The 22,650-nt window shown below is 47.2% G+C and overlaps 1 protein-coding gene across 1 annotated transcript in view; it reads right to left on the bottom strand.

Moving 5' to 3' along the window:
• The window catches only part of Pka-R2 (cAMP-dependent protein kinase type II regulatory subunit), a 165,430-nt gene extending 144,894 nt beyond the window's left edge, over positions 1–20,536 (bottom strand). Inside the window, exon 1 of the mRNA XM_077640501.1 lies at positions 20,090–20,536. Coding sequence (XP_077496627.1) covers positions 20,090–20,312 — 223 coding nt within the window. The 5' untranslated portion in view covers positions 20,313–20,536. The remainder of the gene's footprint in view (positions 1–20,089) is intronic.
• Positions 20,537–22,650: the final 2,114 nt, after the last annotated feature.

The following is a 22,650-nucleotide window of genomic DNA, read 5'->3' as shown; positions in this document are numbered from 1 at the left end:
TATCCCGGAGCCTCCACTACAGCACCTCTTCCTTTCTTGTTTCCCTCCCTCCTTTGTCCCTTCCCTTACGGCGCGGTTCAAGTGTCCAACGATATATGGGACATATACTGCGCCATTTCCTTTCCCCAAAAAAACAATTATTATTATCATCATCATCATCATAATTATTATTATTATTATTATTATTATTATTATTATTATTATTATTATTATTATTATTATTATTATTATTATTATTATTATTATTGACGAGTGCGCCCGTTAGAGCCGACAAAGACAGTAGCACTATACGACGCCTGCGCTAATGGCAGACACGCACGAGGTCGAAATGGCGGGCGGAAACCACGTGCTACCAGTCTCGCCGGTGTACTATACAGCGCTGAAGAATAACGGGGCCAACTGATGTCGTCAACCCAAGTCGGAAACGCTCCAACAGTGGCCTGCCATAACACGTGACGAGACCCTTGGCGAGCGGAGATAAGTGGCGAGGGTGTCTATGCGCATGCGCGGAACAAGAGCTAACTTGTCGCAACCAAGCGGCGGGCCAAAACTCTTGGCAAGCAGTCTTAAACACGAACCACCCGGACCTCTTCGACCGTACCGGAAACCAGACTACGTTGTACCAGATAAGAGATGCGTGCATTAAAATCCGGCGCTCCCATTGGGCCAAAATTCGGAGACCAGCCGATTGCCGTGCCACCTGAGGACATTCATGTGGACTTCCCAAAGCTGCCCAAGCCAAGCTGCATGCCCAAAGAGAACCCGGAAGGCGTGCTAACAGTTGGCCGCTAAAGATCGTAGACGGCGGCACTATCTGCTAACTTTCCGAAAACCGCCGCCGCAGATTTGGCCGTACTTTAATTCACAGTTTCGTAACTGGCTGTAATAAAGAATTCTGCAGGCCGCCACCGTCCGCCCAGTGCATGTCGAAAGGCTAGCCACGGCTTCGTAGGCGCGGCGAACAACAAGGTGTCCCGAGCGGTGGGCCAGAGAGACGGTCCTCGAACAGTCGCCGGGCAACGCGAAGATCCACCGCCTACAGATCAGGTCGCGGGGGGCAGCGGCGGCGGCGGCGCCGAAAGACGTCATCGCCGGCGGGCGTAGGCGCCTCGCGCGCTCTTCACGGCTGCCCCCTCGGAAATAGGTCACTTATTCCCCGACGGGGAATCGTGGACGTCACGCCAAGTCGATACAACGTGGCCGCGCGGGGCTCCTCCGCCGCCGTCGCCCGTCGTCGGATCGCCAGAGAGCGCCCGTGGCGTCAATGAGCGCGTACGTACCTCTACACCCACGCATGTACGCATAAAGGGTGAAAAAAAAAACGACAAAAACAGTATAGAGCTCCAAGGCCGGCACCACCCCATCGAGAGCAAACAAGGCGGCCTAAAGGTCTGGTGCACATCCGAATTTTTTTTAAGCGAAATTTATTGCCCCAGGGCATCAATGATGGGTGAAGGTGTGATGAATGATGTAGCAGAGGTTAAATGAATGGAAAAAGGTTAGCCGATTTGATGAAGTCCAGTAAATAACGATGGTACGGTCCCTGCGTCCAGGCAATGTATGAAGCAGGGTTGCTTGGTGAAAGACCAGCTACCATCAGGTGCCGGATCCTTGCAGGCTTGAGAGCTGGGCAGTCCCACAGTAAGTGATGAATGTAGGCCTCAATGTCCTCGCGTTTACGTATCGGACACCCTGGCCGAGGAAACAAATCTCGGTATTGAGGCCACTTCCGAGTGACGGCTGGTGTGAGGGCACATGCGAATTCCTTTTAGCACAGTGAAGACGCCGAACCATGCAGCGTAGACATAATCGTATACGTCGGAGCAGCATGGTGCATATTATGCGCCACTTGCGAAGCAGGCACCCTATTGGTCCATTATACACACCCAGTGCGCATGCTCCGCAGGGCGGTTGCTCCGGTATACGCATACGCTACAGCACGACTTCGCTACAGTGCCAAAACTGTTTGCTATATATAACTCTTCTTCGTTTTGCCACACAGTGAGACTACCGCAAACACGAGAACGCCCGCTGTTGTCACGATAGCGTATTCCGATCGGCAGATCTCTCCGACACAGTCACGAGTCTGTCGGACTTCGCGCATACAAGTGCGTAGCAGCTGGCTCCAAAACACGACCCACAAGACTCGCAAGACGTGCAAAACCCGAGCAACAAAAAAAAAAAACTAACTCCGCACAAATCTCATACCCCCTAAAAGCAAACTCCCGAATCTACGGTTCCAGGCCTTCGTATCTAAAATAATTTTTTGCTTTCAGTTTAATTCGATCATGCATCGGGTGTCAAACTTCCCCTCGAATTCCCGGAATCTAGCTCCCTACCGCAGATGGCCCATAAATCTGTACGCCTCCATTTGTCGGGCGTTTGGACCATCCGAGGCTTCGTTCGCGACATGCATGCGAATGTCCCTGAGGTCAAGACCGCCAATAAAGGAAATGCTAGGTTAAAAGAATGCTGGCTGTTACCCCTTCCTGTCACCCGTCACAAGCGACACTGCAATATTTCCGCAGTGTTTTGGTAACACGCCCACCTTCACCAGATGCCGCGCTGCTCCGAGTGCACACCTCACCGCACGACAGTGAAAACCCCCTGCCCTACCATGTTAACTCCTTAGGAAACGTCTATTCAAGGTTGTGACAGTAACCATGTAAACAATCGGTGGGCGTGTTGGGTTTTACGGCGCATAAGCAGCTAAAGCTATGACGCACCAAGCAGGAGGTTAAAACGTAAATAATCCTTTGGAACCGGGAAAAGAGCGCGCGGACAAGACAGAAAAAAAAAATTCACAGGGACACCTAATTCCATTTCATCAACAATGCGATAGCCAACGCAGCTCTTGATGCCTCTGCACTAAGTGACATCATTTCCGGTCTGATGACGTCACTTTCCACCAGCCAATGGGATTTCTCCCGTCTGATGACGTCACCTTCTTCCTGCCAATGGAATGATCTGGTCCTTCCCTCTCTCCAATAGGCGAATTTAGCTTTTCAGGACACATTTTCTCGCCGACGAGGTTTCTAAAAAGAGGCACTCCAATTGGATTCGGTCCGCACACAACCAGTCAGCAAACGGTGCTCCCTGTGTGTGTCCCCTTCGTTTCCAAATCCTTCGCTAATGCTGTCGGAAACGTTTAGGCTACCAGTAACGGGCCCAGCTTTTCGGATCTAAGAAATCCAGACAGCGCGCTACGAACGCTGCAAAAGCCTCGACAGCGCCACCGTGGCCGCCGCCCACGTTTGTTCGACGCGACGTGTATATATGGAGGGACACGGAAAGCCAAATCCGTGCGTCACCGCGTGTGTCGAGGATCGGCTTTGCCGACAGCCCCGGCACAAGAAAAAGAGAAACGGATAGTGCAAGCCGGAGCAAAAGTACAGACCGGACCAGAACCCACACAACAATAAAGCGAGCGCGCAATACACACACACAGAGGCCTGTACAGCGTTGTCCGTATATACGGCCGAAACAAAGCAGCCAGACCCCCCCCCTTGCGACATCCCAAAGAGCCTCACGTCGTCGCAGGAGCGAATCATTTGTCAGGATATAACAGCGTGGCATGCCGCCGTCCGACATGCGTAGCAAGCAAGCGGAACGATCAGCGTTTGTCCCCTGATCCGACTCGATGAGCCGTCGCTTTCATCGCGAACCGCGTACGTGCCTGCAGCTGGGAATGCGTCCGCGCGTGCGCCTAATCTGTCCCGACCGAAAAAACGATCAGTGCGCAAGCTATACGGAACTGCCCAAGGTTGGTCACGCCCCGAATAACTGACGCAACTGGCCGCAGCTATCGCGACTGACATCTGTTAAGCGCCTTGTGTATAAATTGTGCGCGGTTATTCGTGAAACGAGCTACACGAACTGCTGTTATTTGATTGGGATTAATTCGCTTACGATACCCTATAGAAGACAAAGCTGTAACGAGAAACGATGCAGTGTAGGACTCCGGTCTAGTTGCGGGGGGTAAGGAGTCGCTCCCTCACCAAGGCGAGAAATTTTCCGAAATTCGCTCTGAACCTCACGTTTTTCGCCCCCCCCCCCCCCACCCCCCCCTCGCCGCCCAAGAATGCATTTACAAATGAGACAGCGCCTCCTCCAAGAGTGTCCACCAATCCACCTGTGTCCAATTTCGTTCACTGCCTGGCGCTATTTCACGTAACGATCAGTGTATTGCTTGGCTAGTTAGCACGAGAAAATGATCAGAAAAACAAAGCAGTCAAGAGTGCACTCTAGACACGAATACGCCTATATGGGAGCAAAAAGGGAGTCAGCTGTACTCTAGGGCACTATACCTTTTACAAAAAGGGAGTGCTCTAGAGGACACCTTACTCCATCTGTACACCTTTCTGCTTAGAATGATACACAAAAAGAGGCACGCAGCGCACACAGCTGTCAATCAGCTCCCTACACATCTCTTACAAATCCCCAAGTCCGTGCAGTTCCCTCGTCCTGTTCTTTAGACGCACTGTAAACTGAAATCTCCGTTAGCAAAACGTTTCGCGAACTTCGCTACCGTTGAAATAGCGGTCGCCGCTTCCGCCAGATCTGAACACGCGTCTAGCCAGTGCGCAGTGGCAGAACGCCAGAGCCTCTGCCAGTGGAGCCGCCGTCGCGACAGGCGCGCACCACCGCAAAGCTGTCGTTCCGGGCGATCTATAGACTGCCGCGCGCGCCCTCTCTTTGTTCTTGGAGGAACTAGAGCGAAAGCGTACACAGTTTGCTTTTTTTTTCCTTTTTAAAAAAAAAACATACGGTTCTATAGGTGTTGTTCAGAGACTCAAAACGCGGAGGCCTCGGCTCCGTGCGTCATAACGGGAATGGTCGCTGACGGCGAATTCGGCGGCTGCCTTTTGTGCGCGAAATCCGATACAAGCGGGCCTCGGCGGGACGGCGGTGTGCGCGCCGCGCGGTTTGTTATTACAGCCTGACGGTTATCTGGGTTACCTTTTTTTTTTCTTACGCTTCTTTTTGCCTGACAGATAAAAACACCCCGCGGGGCATGTTGAGGAAAAAAAAGCAGAGAAAGTGCGTAAGGATAAACTGGACGCACCTCCGCACTGTTTGCTCAGTATGATTTCGCACCATGGCCCAACAGCGTGATTCTTTTTACAACACACACAAGCCACGCGCGAGCCTTCGGCAAGGATATGTCTACCAACTCGGATGTTGATAGACGGGAAAGCGAAAAAAAAGTGCTTTTCACCGACTACCGACCCTTTCCTGCTTTGCTTTGAACTTATACATTATATCTGACACGTGTAAACACGAGGAGAATTACATTGCGGAACACTTAGGGTCACTAACTATCTTCACCAATTAACATGAACGCTGATGTATATGTGTACAGTATGTAGTATGTACAGTATGTAGGTATAGTATGTAAGTACGCGATGGCAACAAGCACGTCGATTTCTGCGAAACGGTGTGTGAGGGGACCCCCAACCGCCAGTAGGGACACTATATAACACTATCGCTAATACTCTTAAGGTGAACTTAAGTGCCCCAGATTTTTCCCCGAGGCGTCAATTAATGTGATAACATCATGCTCATCGGATCCCACACCCGCCGCAAAACTATTACAGAGGCACTATACAACACTACGTAATGAGGGTGTCGTATGCTCCATGGATTCACCTCATACTGCGGGCTAATTCGTCCATTGCCTACCTGCTCCGTTGGGGCGGACATTTAACCGCTGTCCAGTGCAAAACGACGCCGGTGGGCATTGGCCCATCACAGATTAATACGACCAAAGCCAAACACTGCCCTTACAAAAATTTATTTAGACAGTCTATAGAATATTCTGTTTATAAAGTCTATAGACTCTCTATAGAGAAACCCTAGAGAACAGTCTACAGGCAATACAAATCCAAGACATGTCTACAGACATCTATAGATGTATGGCCATACACTTTTATTAGACTTTTGTCTATAGACAGTCTATAGACTGTGAATAGGCAAAAAGAAATATCTATAGGAAGGCACTAGAGTCTAAAAAAGTCTACAGAGTGTCTATAGACCTTTTTTGTAGTGGTAGTCTCTCAAATCTGACCCGAACCCTGGCGGTCCAATGCGAACCTCACCTCAAGACTGCTGAATGGGCCGCTGGTGGGAATTCAGGATGGCACACGAGCTCCGGAAATTGAACGACCAACACAAAGAGAAGGCAACACACAGAAAGCACGCAGGTAATTGTCGTGCGCGTGCGAGCTGATGTTGCGGTTCGGTGTCATTTCCCTTACAAAAATTTCTTTAGATAGTCCATAGACTGTGTACAGACTATGAATAGACAAAAAGAAAAATGTATATGAAGGCAACAGAGGCTATAAGATGTTTATAGACTGTCTGCAGACCACTTTTTAAGGAATAGTACCGGACCTGCGCGCCGCGCCAGCAACGCACACGGATGTACGCTAATGAAACCCTCTAACTAAGAGTATTTAGCACTAATCGCCACAATGTTCCTCTTCCAAAACAGGAAGTAGAACTTCCTGAACGTCTGAGCGCTGCTCGAACCGGACAGGAAGTCGACCCGTTGAGAGGACATAATACGTCCGTTGTAAACAAGTCACCACGGGCCATGCATTCCGCTTATAAGCAATCAAGGCAGCGAAGTAGAGCGCACACTGAATCAGGTTGTTTTGGCAGCATACAAAGGGCACCACGTCGCCTTCACACATCACACATAAGCGCACCTTAGCGAAAATTATAGTACAAACATGTATCGGTCTAATAGAATTCTTGCGTTTCCTGTAGGGGTCTTATTAGTCCGATATAAGTTATCAGTCTATAAGCAAGCAACATGGACAATTCAAAACGAGAGCGGCACTAACTTCATTACGCGTCACTTGTTCACAAGCAAAATCGAAGGACTCGACCCCATTCATTGTGTTATGTGCACAAAACAGGGCTTTATACATGCTGACATAAAAACTTGCCCACTTTCTTCGTGGTTACTTAACGCGTTTTAACGTCCCGGTGATGACCTCATGAGGGCGTTAATTGCGATTACTCGATCAGCACACCAGTTGGCCCAACATAAAATGCAGTTTTGCAATCAGCATAACGGTTTGCATATGCGTCAAATTTGATCAGATTTCACCCACAAATAACGACAACGGTTTTAATTAGCGCGCTCCCCTTTAAGCCATTTACACACACAACAAAAAAAGAACTGCACAGCTCAGAGCAGGACACTTGAGTAGTGCCGGATCCGCAGCTGCTTCTATGAGTGAAAACCAAGGCTCTTTGTCCCCTTTTTTTGTTGTTGTCTTCCAGCGAGTGTGCTTTGTTTGCGCCCGCAGCCTTACGCGATGCACGGAAAAGGTGACACCGCTCCATCGTTCCCAAGGCCACTCGGCCCGCTTGCGGGCAGACCGAAAACACGTATGCCTTGCCTTTTGAGTAGGCGGCCGCGTGTCACGCCGAACAGCAACGGCAGCTGCCTTCCCGCGCACAGCCAAGTGCTTTATTTCTGCCTCTTCCCAAAAAGCAAAACTACTCGAACGCAGCTCTCTCTAACTGCGGTGATATAGTAGCGATTCCTCGCCTTAAAGGGACACTGAGGAGAAATTGAAGTTGGCTTGTATCCATAGAATAGCAGCTCCTGATCACAAAAACGCTACTCTTCCTGAAAACAAAGCTCTTGTAATGTAGAAATTAGCAAGAACCAAAATACAGGTATCGCCGCCACAGGCCAATCTCGCAAGTACAAGCGTGATGACTTCCTAGGACAAGAAGCGCCACCTTGGAGGAATTTTCTTTACTTCATGGAAGTCACCAATCTCTGAGGCTTGCAAAGGAAGGTTGCACACCGCACCGCTAGCAGTCAGAAATCACGGGGTCTGCGTTACGTCACGATCACGTCACTCCGTTCTGTGACGTCATAAGAGTTGCCGTGGCGTCATAAGAGTTCTCTGAGTTTGAATCAGAGGGGCGGGAAAAACTTTTTCAACTTCGAATCCAAATTTCTTTGAAATAAATGCATCTTTCGCGCCCGGACAAGCGGCAACAAAACCATGAAATGCCGAACTATCAGATTTTGCTAACAAAAAAAATTCATAGAGTTCTCCTCAGTGTCCCTTTAATCTATATTTATGCCGGTCTGGGTTCACGCCGTCGAATCTGTGTGCGTCATGCGGGGAAGATGAAATGATAGATCATTTCATCCTCTACTGCCGGCGGTTTGCACGGCAGAATAATAATAATTGGTTTTTGGGGAAATGAAATGGCGCAGTATCTGTCTCATATATCGTTGGACACCTGAACCGCGCCGTAAGGGAAGGGATAAAGGAGGGAGTGAAAGAAGAAAGGAAGAGAGAGGTGCCGTAGTGGAGGGCTCCGGAATAATTTCGACCACCTGGGGATCTTTAACGTGCACTGACATCGCACAGCACACGGGCGCCTTAGCGTTTTGCCTCCATAAAAACGCAGCCGCCGCGGTCGGGTTCGAACCCGGGAACTCCGGATCAGTAGTCGAGCGCCCTAACCACTGAGCCACCGAGCACGACAGAGAACTCAGTTTTTGGTACGTCCTCTCGCTCAATTAGGACTGCCATTTACTCTTCCCGTCCTCCTCTCCTTCGGTGCAACCGTCAAAGGGCATGCCATTAGGCAGATGTGTGAGCTTCTTCACAAGTATATCATTGAAACCGGGAGATTTTTGTGTTAACTTCTCGACGCCTTTACTTTCCTCTCAAAATTATTTTCTTTCTGATTAATGCTTGAAATTTATTTATTCTACGACCCGCCGCGGTGGCTCAGTGGTGAGGGCGCTCGACTACTGATCCGGAGTTCCCGGGTTCGAACCCGACCGCGGCGCCTGCGGTTTTACGGAGGAAAAACGCTAAGGCACCCGTGTGCCGTGCAATGTCAGTGCACGTTAAAGATCCCCAGGTGGTCGAAATTATTCCGGAGCCCTCCACTACGGCACCTCTTCTTCCTTTCTTCTCTCACTCCCTCCTTTACCCTTCCCTTACGGCGCGGTTCAGGTGTCCAACGATATATGAGACAGATACTGCGCCATTTCCTTTCCCCCAAAACCAATTATTATTATTTATTCTACTCGCACCGCTTTGTTTCCTTGATTTTCATTCCGATTTCCTCAAGCTCTCGCAGAATTCGTGATTTCCTTTTTCTCTCAGAGTCCTTTCAATTTATGAGCCGCTTGAGATAAACCTCGATGAGAATTTTCCTGTTTGGATATGCACCAAACCCTGGCCAGTCCCCCACCGTGGGTATGTGCTATCGTATTTGAGGCAACAACAACTACTGTAGACGCCAAATTTTTGCTCGCGTGTTTTCTTCTTTCAAACGACGCGCTATAGACACTGCATGGTACACACAGAGAACCCCGTGGTATTCGCCTATGACCGCTAAATGATTTGTAATTGAATTTCTTCTTGTCGCAGTTTCGGTTTAATCAACGGAAGGATGACGGTGACGTGTAGTTGATGTTTAGGTCACGTGAGGCACGAATAAAAATGGCGCCATAACTGCTAATGCGTCGTGCGTTGTAATTCCACCTATTCAAGCAGACTGGTTGAAGTGCTGTAGTGAGTTGAAACTACGTATCCGCGTTTATACTGCCGCCTTTTTTTTTACTTGTGGGTCACGCGAGCTAAACATCATTACACGTCACAGCCATCGTTCGGTTGATGAAAGCGAAACAGCATGACAGAAGAAATTCAATTATACAACATTTGGCGGTTGTAGGCGAAAACCACGCGGTGATCGATGTGTTCTGTCTAACGCATAATTCTAACGAAACACGCAATAAAATTAGGCGTCTATAGTCCTTTAAGATAGTAGCCACGCTAAAAAATAAAACAGAGTGGTAGGGTTTTAAAAGGCCCGGTTAAACCCAGTACACGCGCGAAAGCGTGTGTTTAGCCTGATTGGCTCATGGTTTTGCTTTGTGTTTAGCTTCTGTTTAGCTTAGCACGAGGCGTGACCTGATGCGGCGATAGCATAGACCTCTCGTGCAATGGCCAGCGAAGCTGATCTGTTCGCGCCGCCGCCGGTTCGAAACACAGTCGCGGGAATATTTATTTTATTTCTTCAGGTTGGCCAAGATCACCTTCAAGGTGCAGCTTCACACAAGAGCCTTGGATGGAGGCGTGTTAATTAATGTTTTCGCACTAAAATAAGAATCTGAATTCCATTACGAATATAGCTGAAATCACGACCGCATGACGCAGCAAGTACATCATGAAAATTCGACAGTCCTACTCCACAACTATGTTTTCAGACTGACGGCGTACACTGAAATGGTTTATGGTTTACTGGGGTTTAAACGTCCCAAAGCGACTCAGGCTATGAGGAACGCCGTAGTGAAGGGCTCCGGAAATTCTGACCACCTGGGGTTCTAACGTGCACTGACATCCGGGCCTCTAGAATTTCGCCTCCATCGAAATTAGACCGCCGCGGCCGGGATCGAACCCGCATATTTAAGGGCCAGCAGCAGAGCCGTAACCATTGAGCCACCTCGGCGGCTGTACATTTATATCACCTCGCAAAACTTCCACTTGTGTTTGCATGATTTAACCTTTGAAATCAAGCGCTACCAAAAACAAATATAACTGAGCAGGTGTGCCAGGTGAAAATGCTGGTTTAATGAACAATTCCCAGTTGGTTCCCAGCTGAGTTCCAGTATGAGTCAAATGGGAGCCAACAGGGAACCAACTGGAATCAACTCGGAATTGTTCCTTAAAGGGGCCCCGAAACACATACTAATCAGTGCATTGTTTTACCTGTTGGTTGCATAGAATGAGTTATAGTGATGCTATTAGCATCGGTCGAACCGCGTATACTCCGGTTTTTAATATTTTAATTATCTCGCAAAAACAAATTTATGGCGCTGACGGTGTCACAGTACAGTGGCGGCTTTTAGCAGCGGATATGACATCCCTGGGCGGGAGCTTGATGATTGAACAAACATTAAATATACTGCAAATTTTGTTAATAAATTGAGGTACGTTTTGTCAAGTTTTTGCGTTTTGTATTACATCATCAAAACAAACTTGTCTTAGAAAAAAGCTCTATAAAGCAAGTAAAACAAAACTACACCACCAGAACCCCTTGGCTGCTTTCTGCGTCGAAGGACTTTGCGCCTCTCTGTACACCTACGACCTAGCACACAACACTTATGTCTACTCTCAATGTCTCTGAGAACGATTTTGCGGAAACGATCCGATCGAGCCACTGCAGTCTAAAAGCGTTCGTTTCGGTCCCAAGGAAGGATGCAAAGACAAAAGTAATTCGTTTCACATTTAGCAGTGCGCATCGTCAGCTTGTGGAGGATCACCGAGCGGCGGCGCCAGATGGCGCCACGATCCCGTCAACAGCGCGCGCGTCTTGTTCGCCGTGACCAATCAGCGCGCTCCTAGCGACGGGCCATGGTAGGCGGTAAGCAGTAGCGGTGCGCGCTATGCTAAATGTTCTAGTATCTTGTGCAGGCCGTCACTCTGTCGTATCTCGCGCTCGAGTTCGGATCCAGTTCGGATCGCGTTCGGATACATAAGTCAGGGAACGTCACCGATCAATGTTCCCCTCTGCGCGGCCGACATGACCATGAAGCATAACCACTACCCTCCCCCACCCCACCCCCGCCCTTCATAGCAACAACCACCACCACCATGAAGCATCGCTGGTCAGCTGGGCGTTCACGTGGTTGTTGTAACCATGAAAACGGCGCTACCAGCCTTGGCAAGACCGAGTTAGATTAGGCAACCAACGTGTGCAAATTTCCGCTGCGTGCTCAGATAGGCTGTTTTGATTGGTCCCTCCCAGTGTCGTCATTGCAAGAGTGAAATGGGAAGCCCGGCAAAAATCAAGTTGAGGGCGGCATTCTATTTGCTTGTATTTTGAAATTTCTTCATTAAATAACTCCAGTTCCTGTGCATCGGTTCCTGTCATTCTTTTTGAGTCAGCATCTGCGTGACATAATCCATCTGAAGTATAACCAGCATCTGTTCAAGCAGTGTTTCGAAGCCCCTTTAAACCATTTGGAACAGTTAGTATCTTCATCTACGCAACATGCTGTCTATTTGCAAGCAAGAATTTGGGCAATACAGCTAATGCCACGGATGCTTATATGTCCAGCGCTTAGCTAATTACAATTCGCAATATCAAGGAGCTAGAACAAGGTGCGGGCATTCTGCTAGCTAGCCTAAACTTGCTGATGCACTTTCAAGAGTTAACTGAGTGGTCTTTCCCTGAGAAAATCTTCTTGCACTCTGTCCCACAGGACTTCCAAAAACTGTTCTGACAATGCTGATGGTAAAATTACAGGGGCAGTTGAGCTCTTAACCTTTGCAGATTATTTTCTTGTAAAATCCTATGAGTATGCCAATGAAACTTCCTGTACCACACTAAGCCACAATGTGGAATTACGCAAGAAGCAAGAAAAGACTGAACTGACATATTCTAGTGCAACATGGAAGTAGTTACAATATGTTTATTATCTGAACCCCATCATGTCACCATAAGGTGGTGAAACCTGAAGTTTGTCTACCACTAGTGTTAAACGTGTTCAATGTCTCCCATAACCTAAGCAAATCAGTATAGTATGCAAGATGTAAATTGTGGGGTTTAACCTGCTAAAGAGACACAGGCCATGAGGAACAACATAGTGGAAGGCTCCGGATTAATTAAGACTGCATTCATAGGAAACTACTTCACAGGCACCAGAACGTAAGACAGGCAGACAGCCAACAACTGTTTCGAGTATACTTAAAAGCAATACTCAATGCTTATCACTGTATTTTTGCAATCTTTATGTTTCAGTTACTTGCAACATGAAAGGACATCTGCAAATGTCATATCATGAACAAAGTCAAGGAAGAAAGCCTGAAATAAAATCATTGCTTCACATCAATATTACGACACCAGGCATTGATACAAAGAGCTTTCACTTGAGATATCGCTTGCAGAATTGTAACACTCAAAGCAACTTAAGAAGATGTCAGAAATGTCATGTCCCAACATTTTCAGGCTGAAATGCAGCATGAAACCACAGGAATAAGATTTCTCAAATTGAGAAACGCACCAACCTCAAAAGTCAAATGAGTCAAATTTAACGGTGACCACCCAGAGTTCGCCCTCACGAGTCAGTGTTGCCCCTATTTCTACATGAAACATCACAAAGTACCTAGACATGTATTCTGCAGATAAAAGCAACTAAAACCAATAGCGTAGCTGAGCTGTAGAATGAGTGCTAGTTAAGCATGTCCTCTCATACTTGGATCTGCAGTACACAAGTTAACCAAGAAGTAGGAGAAGAGGCTTTCAAGGTTTTCATTGTCAGCTCTTATGGCAGCTTTGTTGAAAAAAAAGACTAGAGTATGCATTTCTAATCATCCCCGTGCTATCACAGTTTTGTTTCTCATCTCTCCTGTCTTGATCATACTTATCTATAGCCATGCTATCAGACTGGAGCTAGTTTTCTGTAAGTATGGGAATCCAAAAGAAAAAGAATCAACCTTTGTTCATAAAAAACATTTTATGAAAGGAAGCTAACCTAGGTGATGAATCCGTAGAAAGTTTATACACACCTGAGTTGTTAATAGCTAGAATTGATGAGGTTTAAAGCATCACTGTCCCAGATGCCACTAAAATAACACTGAATAACTGTTGCTGCCATCTGTATTCAAGCAATACATCAAATAAGCAGAAGGGAGGATGGTGATGCCCATCAATGCTGTGAGCAGTTATTTACATTCATGTGAGAGAACAACAACCACCTCGCCATAGATGCCACTACCGTTCTATCACGGTTGCCTTTAGCAGCAGTAGTGCTCCGCAAGGAATAACTGGATGGCTACATAGTATACAATGCATATAATAGCCTTAAGATCAGTGTCCAGGGCTGCCATTTTATTTATACAGAGCACAGGCAAGGCAGCTATGCAGTCTTTGTAGCTGGAGAGTTAAACTGTATTAAAATAATTGCAAAGCATTTTCAGTCTGGTCATTGTACCGGCATCCACATGAACAGCGGCCTTCACAGAAGCGGTTGTCACAGTTGTAGCAGTCAAGGTGGTCGTGCCGTTGAGTCATCGGTTGAACGGATCAACGGCTCACTGTGGCTGGCTGACTGCTTCAGACGAGATGAGCGACCAGGCCCTTTGGGCTTTCCTTCTGCACACAAGATGACAGCCACTCTGCATCTCAAGAACTAAACAAATCGCTGGCCTAACTCTTAAGCAGATGCACTGTAAGTCCTGATGCCATAACAAAAAATACAGCCATATGTAGGAGCATGCCTAAAAACTACTTAAAACTCAATGAGGTGGCATTAAGAGAAGCACAACTGAAACAACCTTTCACTTTTAAATGTACCCCTCATGTAAAACCCCTGTCCAAGGGGCATTTGAGGACTAAATAAATAAATAAATTCTTCATTTGTAGGCTCAGTGCTTTTGCCTTCATCCACTCCTGTATAGGAGGTATGAACTAAAGTTACAGTGGTCGTCATTTTTGCATCCATGCATCATAGCGGAAGGCTATAGAGTGTCTCTGATCGGCTTAAACCACCCTCCTCCGGACTGCACCACCGAAGCAAGGCACTGGGCCCCAAAATGACGCCTATGCCGTCACATGAGTACACCATATAGCTTTGATGAAGCCAACAAGAAGCCTGCCTGCTACAGGTTGCACAGTGAAAAGTACACAATTAACAGCAGCGATATAAATTCTATGCATCGTAGGAAAAACAGCTGATGCTTGAAGAACCACCGGCCAGCACAAAATGGAGTGTAAGATCGGAAAAAATACGAAGGTAACAAAGCTCGCGCTCGCTCTCAGAAACAGTTATCTAAGAAGCAGTAAAATTTGAGTAAAGATTGTGGCCACCTACACTGCCTGATTTACATCATTACGCCTGGTGGAGGTGCCAGCTCTTTTCACCCTGGAGTTCCGCAGTTGTACATTACCTTGCTTCACCACGATGACCGAGCCCACCAACCAAGCCGCCTTACTCCCTCCCACAGCAATAGTTGCCAAGACAACGCACTTTCCTTCCCCCGCAGCAGACTGTGCAAGAGGAGGTCACCTGCCAGTTACTCCTAGTTACCTGCCCACCTACCCCAGTGCCATCTCTGCTGCACATCATTCAGGGGCAGGTTGTTGATGTCATCAGTCACAAGCTGCGCTGCAAACTTAATAAACAGATGCTGCTGCTTGGTGACATTTCAAGGGCTTCAAGCACCAACTATCATTCTCACAGCACTTATAACACAATAGGTGATCGCTGAGAAGGGCTGAGGCAAGGTTTTCAGTCAATAACTTGGAAAACAATAATCTAAATGTGGGAGAGGGTTCTGTACCAATACTCTTGCAATTTAGTCTATAAATAGACAAGAAGAGTTTTTGCCTATGACTACTAAATAATGTATTATTGAATTTCTTTTTTCATGCTGTTTCGGTTTCGTCAACTGAACGATGGTTGTGACGTGTGGTTGATGTTTAGGTCATGTGAAGCACAAAAAAAAATGCGAATATAAATGCTGATACATAGTTTTAACTCACTACAGCACTTCAACCAGCCTGCTTCAATATTTAGAATTAAAGTAAATGACAAATCAGCAGTTACAGTGCAGTTTTTTTTTGTGTCTCACGTGACCTAAACATCAATTACACATCACAGCCATCGTTCCGTTCATTATACCAAAACCAAAACAGCATCAAGAAGAAGTTCAATTATAAATTATTTAGTGGTCATAGGTGAATACCATGGGGTGCTCCGTGTATACCAATGTCTAGCACGTCATTTGAAGAAGAAAACACGCAAGCAAAAATTTGGTGTCTATAGTCCTTTAAAACTGAACTCTTCCTTCTTTTAGGCTGCACTCTCCTTAAAGCACTTTAAGAAGGGTAAATATCCTAAGCAATCTAAAAAGGCCGCACTGAGCCGTATCTGAGACATACTACAAAATACAGTTGCATGTGCTACTAGTAATGTTTGTATGTTGGTTCCATAAAACACTGCACCATGCCAAACACAAGTGGTCTTCAATAGGAACCACCATGCCAACCACCAAGTTTGCAGCCAAGAACAATGTGGCTCATCACAGGAACTGTTAGCAGTATTCTTGCAACCCTTTTCAATTCTAGTCACATTGACACTCAAATTTTTCCAATGGTGTAAATTTACTACAAAACTAACACATTCTCAAATCTCACATTAAATGGTAACAATATGGCTCAACAATGCGTGAGAGGTTGATTCTAAGACAATCACATGAAAATATGGGACATAGTAATTATGCTAAGTTTCATAACATGAAAGCAGTGAGTTTAAAAGCAATGATATGTAGGCATTAGCAGAAACAAGTCATCACTAAGCAAGCGTTCTGTAGAACCACTTACTCAAACTGATTCACTAGAAAGGAACCAGCTCGCATGGATGAAGCAGAAGCTGCACTCTTCTAAATGAACCAAGGTTGAGTATGTAGATCCCATTCCATTCATACGCATGCTTTTCTAGAACTATTCCTTTCTTAAGCATTAAAGACGTTTCCTCAGTCATTAAAGAGAAAATACAAGTTTCTGTCTGTTCGCATAAAGAGCAGAACCCAGTGAAACCACTTGCCAAAGGCTACTACAGTGGAAGTACCTGCTAATGAAGATTCACTATGAGCCCTGATAGGCTCTTCAGGTAGGATCCTTACAGTTAGAAATGCCAAAATGGGGACCCTGGTATTAATTTAAAAATTCTGCAAAGCCCCATGCATTTTAATTTTAACCAAGACATACTGAAGTTTTGGAGTTTTTCTTTTAAACGGTCCAGTAAGAAAACATACATACAATTAAAGAAAGTAAGTTATACATGAGGCATGATAATGCTCCAGCAAAATGGTCGTGAGATTCCTCTCACAACAGGCAATGGCCATTTGCAAACACATGCCGGGATATGAGATCGCGCACATACACTCCACAGCTTGGCGCAGAATTGATCCAGCTGCACTTTCACAATCGGATGAAATTTAATTAGCATCGCTTCCTCGCCGAGCCGCTCGTTTGACGTGGCACACAAGCTGTCCTCACTTTCCTTGTCTAATGTCGACATGAAGCACCCAACTGCTCAGCACACAAACGGAAACGCATGGTGCATTTAGAGATTGTGCACCTGGTAACAACGGATACGAATGAGATTGTCAAACATGTGCAAGCAGTGTTCATAGCTGCCGTGCACCTGCCTTAAATGGTGTATTATTGCTAAAACAGACTTAAATATTTTACTCAGCAAACATTTGCAGCCTGGTTTTTAGAGTGGTGGCAGCCGAGTGAAATTTCCATAGAAATCACCGACAGAAAAATGATTCTCATTTACACCTAAAAGGGACCAGGACATTATGAGTACACGCTGATAAATTCTCACAGAGCACAGCAAAAAGATAAATGCCAAAAATCTGGCCCATACACTTAATGTCGAAGGAGAACAGACAGGTGGGCAAGTTCGTTAGCACTCATAATTTACGGCAGCGCAAAAAGAAACAAGGACAAATATAAAAGGAATGACGTAAATGCATGTGTTGTTTATTTTATGCGCGTCTTTTTCTTTTTACGCTGTCGTAAATTATGAACATAACATCATGTGAAGGTGTTTGGTGACCTATACGTGACAATGATTTGCGAATTCACATATCTTTCGAGATGCAAGCAATTAAGAGTCCCCAATTCTATCAGGCCAATCTTGCCCAGGTTTCCGACCCAATTAAGTGGGTCTTTATGAAAAGGGTTTAGTGAGCTGGCAACATGGTCTCATCAATGTCAGTGCTGAGGGCTCTCCCTGTGCCATCGACTGCATAGAAATTTAATTGGATTTTTTAAGTCTGAAATTCATCAAAGCAAGACGGTTTGAAAACCATCAGCCCGAATCTTCCTTTAGAAAACATGTAACTATACACGTATCAGCTAAACTTTAGCAAGATGAAATCCAGTAACGACAAACAGATAAGTCCTTCACAGTCAAAATATCCAGTACAGCGAATAACACATCACACAGACAATATTGCCGTAAAATGTGTCTTTTAGCCTAATAATGAAAGCAGAACACCATGTCAACACCAAAGATAGTGGCCACTAATCACACCAAATGCATCTACATATATATGAGCTGAATTACTCAGCCTTTCACTGAAAGCAATAACGTCATTAGCCTCCTACGCGCACCACAACCAATAAAATTCCCGTCACTCTGCCTGACAACTGAAAATAGATCACAGGAAACACAAATGTCACCTCCTTTCTTTTTTCTGACATTGCTATGACAAATATAGTGTTTACCTGAGGATAACGCAATGTACCGTAAGGATGTTTTTGTGCACGATTACTGAACATATCAGGTCAATGCAGCGCAGATGTCTGGAATACAAAAATGCTAGCAAATGGCCCTTCTTTTTCAGGCATTCGCAACAGAGGGCAGTGATGGTAATGAAATATTCAAACGTAGACAACAACCTCAACAGCGCAGCCAAAGAAATTGGTTTGGTTTTATAAGGTTTAGCATCCAAAAGCGACTCAGGCTATGAGGAAAGCCATAGTGGAGGGCGCAGGATAATTTCGGCCACCTGTGGTTCTTTAACATGCACAGGCATTGAACAGTACACAGGCCTCTAGCATTTAACATCCACAGAAATGTGACCGCAGCGCGGGGATCGAATCCCCGTCTCCTGGGTCAGCAGTTGAGCACCATAACCACTGAGCCAACCCGCCTGCTTTATGTAACAACAAAGGAAACAATCACAGCAGTTATAACAGGAAAAGAAATATGATAGATACGTTGAAACTTGAAACACTACATGCCAATCAACACTATAGGAAGAAGACCACGCACTGTTGGTCATTACTGGACCAGAAATATATACTGACTAATAGGCGGAAAAATTTGTCAAGCTATTTGTATCTAATCTCAAGCTTGAGTCAGCCAAAAACATGAATCAAGCTTCAGCAATGGTGCTCTGTCAAACAGTTGGTGGGTGCAGTGTGCAGCATAATCGGTTCTCACAAGCTCCTGTCACCTCTGTAGTGCTGACGGTGAAACGAGTATGTAAAAGACATAAAAGCATACGGAAAATTTCAAGAATATGAAATTCTCAATATACTCCCTATTTCCAATTCTCTCCAGCCTCTATGGGTTAATTGATACCATAAAAAGCAGGCTATCACCCAGTCAAGGAAACTCCGAAAGCAAACAGCTCTTCTTGCAATCAACGGCCCGAAAGCAATATGCATCTGAAACCATTAAGTGATATGCATCTCGGATTAAATTCATATGCCGTGGCGCACAAAAGGTCGAGTCGTGACACGTCCGACAAAAAATGCGCACTACATCCCCGCAGATGGGTCCGAATTGCGATTCCCTTTTAATCTGTTACATAGGGGAAAATTCCAGTTGTGTAATATCGCACATTGCGTCGGGTGAGCGCTTTCAACGCCGCTTCCAACGCGAAAACATCATCACGCGGACGACGTTCAGCAGACGAAAACAATACTTTCGCCACTGGTTTCTGCGTACAGACGGATGCTAATGTGCACAGCCAGTGAGTGGGGGCTGCGCATGGTATCATGGTGCAAGCGCGGTTCAGCGGTATGTCATGACCGGCTCTCAAGCCCCGGTGACACACTGGAGCTCGCGCTCTGAACGGATCTTACGCAAGTATCCCCCCCACCCCCCTTCTCACACACACAGCGGGTTTGTCGGCGCGCAATGGAGCGCGGCGCGGTAGCCGGCTGCTTTTCCACGCGCCGATGACTCGGGAGTGTGTGTAACGTGCGCGAAGCTGCGGCCCGCCGAGGCCCAAGCAGCCACAAGTGGCTCCCACCGGAGCCGGGCTCTTCGCTCGGCACGGCCCCTTGGCACCGACTACGGGGAAAACGTTCCCGAAACCACGCGCTGCCGCGAGGGGAGGAACGCCCAGCGCCGACCGCGAAGACGGCGGCCGGTCAACCGTAGGTGGGCGCGCCGCCGCCGTATAGCTTTCGGGTCGGGGCCCGCCGCCGCTTCCGGGGAAGCCGGCCGCCGGTTAGGCCTAGGCCCCGGGCAAAGGGGAGGGGAGGCGAAACCACTCACTGGGCATGGGCTCGTCCTCGTCGCTGTAGATGGCCTCGTCGTTCTCGGCGATCGCCGGCGGGCGGCCGGACGACGCGCTGCGCTGCCGCTCGTCGCGCAGCCCGGAGAAGTAGCGCGCCGCGTACTCCACCAGGTCGCTGGGCCGCTCGATCATCACGTTCACCGTGAACTCGAGCAGCAGGTTCGTCAGCTCCGGCGGAACGTCGTACCGAGGACGGTTCATGACGCTCAGCAGCAGTGCATCCGCGGCACACAGACACAACAAGCACCACCACCACAACCACCACCGCGGGAGCAGAGGACGCGAGGTCGCGCCGAGGACACGATCACTTTCTCGCCCCAAACAGCAGCGCACGGCCGATGCACACACCGCGGCGGCGAGCTCCCGCTGGCCTCTCCGGCGCTCCTCTTTCCCCCTCGCGCGCCCGCTAATGAAGCGCCGGGCCGAGCAGCGCGCCGTCTGCTACCGCGGTGCCGAAGCGCCGATGCCGGCGCCAGGTGATTGGCCACGCCTGCCAGCGAATTGGGAAAAAGAGCGCCGCGCCAGATCGTATGCGCGCGTGAGCGCTGCTAAAATTGGCCGCAAATTTAATCCCGACAAAAAAAAATTCCGTGCCCCACTAAGCAGGAGAAATTACACGTTCCCTGCAGGAGGCTCTCGCGACGGCTGGCGAATGGAAATGATCCTGCTATGCGCTGCGAAAAACAGCAGTGCGCGAGATTTCAATAAGAAGTGCATGTGTCGGCTGTCTTTCCTGGCGTTGCTGCTGTCCGGAGTTCGACATTCGCCAGGTGTCCGATGCACAGCTGTTGACGAAGAGGCTTCTCCAGTGCGAAACATTCACGCAGGTGGTTGAGGCGTGCGTCGAAAGGGGCGGAGAATCGCCGTCGCTTTCACAGGGGGCGTTGCAAAATCTTCCGCCGCAGATGTACGCGCTCGGCGGCTCGAGATTATTTCTGGGGACAGAAGTAATTTGCATTTTGCACACCGGGAGGTCATCGTCAAATAAATTAAAGAACCGACTTCAAACTATACGCGTTAATACGATTCCGAAGGGGCAGCTCGAACGATAATGTTTTCTGAATCATTAACCCATCAGAAAAAAAAAGTTATCTTTCACACCTGCGTTTGTTATGTTTACTTTTCTTGCGAAGTGATACTGCTCGAGAAACGAAATTCAGCTTCCATTTAATAGCAAGGCATCTTGCAGCCATATAGGACATGACAATTTCATGACAACAAACATGACAATTTCTTCACGACGAAAAACTAACAGAAACCAGACTATATCATCTGCATAAGTTTCTAAGGTTTCACCATGAGGCCAATGCTCTCTTTTACTATTCAAATTAATTTCCACTTACTGGTGCGCATCGTGCACCGCGGCGCACTGAAAATTCGTTTCAGAAACGCTTTCGCTCATTCGCAAGTACACGCACAGCCGAAAAACGCGAAGGAAGTGTTCTGAACTCTACTGCGTCTATAATGCAAATGAACCAGCAATAGGACACGTTGTCGGGCTAGTTGGTGGTGATCCATTCTTTTGTTGACAGCGCTTAAAAGGTACGGACAGGAGACGTAGCAGACGACGTCACAGGCGCTGAACTTCAACTTTATACAAGAACACCGAAACACTGCATATATACCAAAAACACTGGCATAAAATTTTCTCCGCTTGTCGGCGCCTGTGTTCTGGGTATATATGCAGTATTTCGGTGTTCTTGATTAAAGTTGAAGTTCAGCGCCTCTGACGTCGTCTTCTATGTCTTCTGTCCGTGTTTTTTAAGCGCTGTCAACAAAAAAAAAATGAAACAGCGCTCCCTTTCTCTCCCTGATAATAATAATAATAATAATAATAATAATAATAATAATAATAATAATAATAATAATAATAATAATAATAATAATAATTGGTTTTGGGGAAGGAAATGGCGCAGTATCTGTCTCATATATCATTGGACACCTGAACCGCGCCGTAAGGGAAGGGATAAAGGAGGGAGTGAAAGAAAGAAAGGAAGAAAGGGGTGCCGTAGTGGAGGGCTCCGGAATAATTTCTACCACCTGGGGATCTTTAACGTGCACTGATATCGCACAGCACACGGACGCCTTAGCGTTCTGCCTCCATAAAAACGCAGCCGCTGCGGTCGGGTTCGAACCCGGGTGCTCCGGATCAGTAGTCGAGCGCCCTAACCACTGAGCCACCGCGGCGGGTCTCCCTGATTTGCGTAATGGGAAAAATGGCAGCATTTTGTACTTGCAGGCAGCGTTAGTGTCGGTTGACTTCCTTGTCAACATTTATCAAATGTCCCAGCTGATGTTTCAACCTCTGTCTGGCACAATCAACTCCACCAGCTCTTCATTGCCCGTGGTCATCACGGCAAAGTCCATCTTGGCCAAGGGGAAGACAACCTAGCAGACTTCCTCGACGGGTGGAGAACTAGCTGCCCTCTCCGAATGGGACATCACTGATCCCAGTCTAGAACACACGTCAAACATGCATATACAGTTGAACCTCGTTATAACGAAGTTAAAGGGGTCCGGCGATTACTTCGTTATAGCC

The sequence above is a fragment of the Amblyomma americanum genome, chromosome 10 (assembly GCF_052857255.1).
Source record: "Amblyomma americanum isolate KBUSLIRL-KWMA chromosome 10, ASM5285725v1, whole genome shotgun sequence".
Taxonomy (NCBI): Eukaryota; Metazoa; Arthropoda; class Arachnida; order Ixodida; family Ixodidae; genus Amblyomma; species Amblyomma americanum.
The sequence above is the reverse complement of the archived record's forward strand: the minus strand, read 5'-3'. Positions and strand labels throughout refer to the sequence as shown.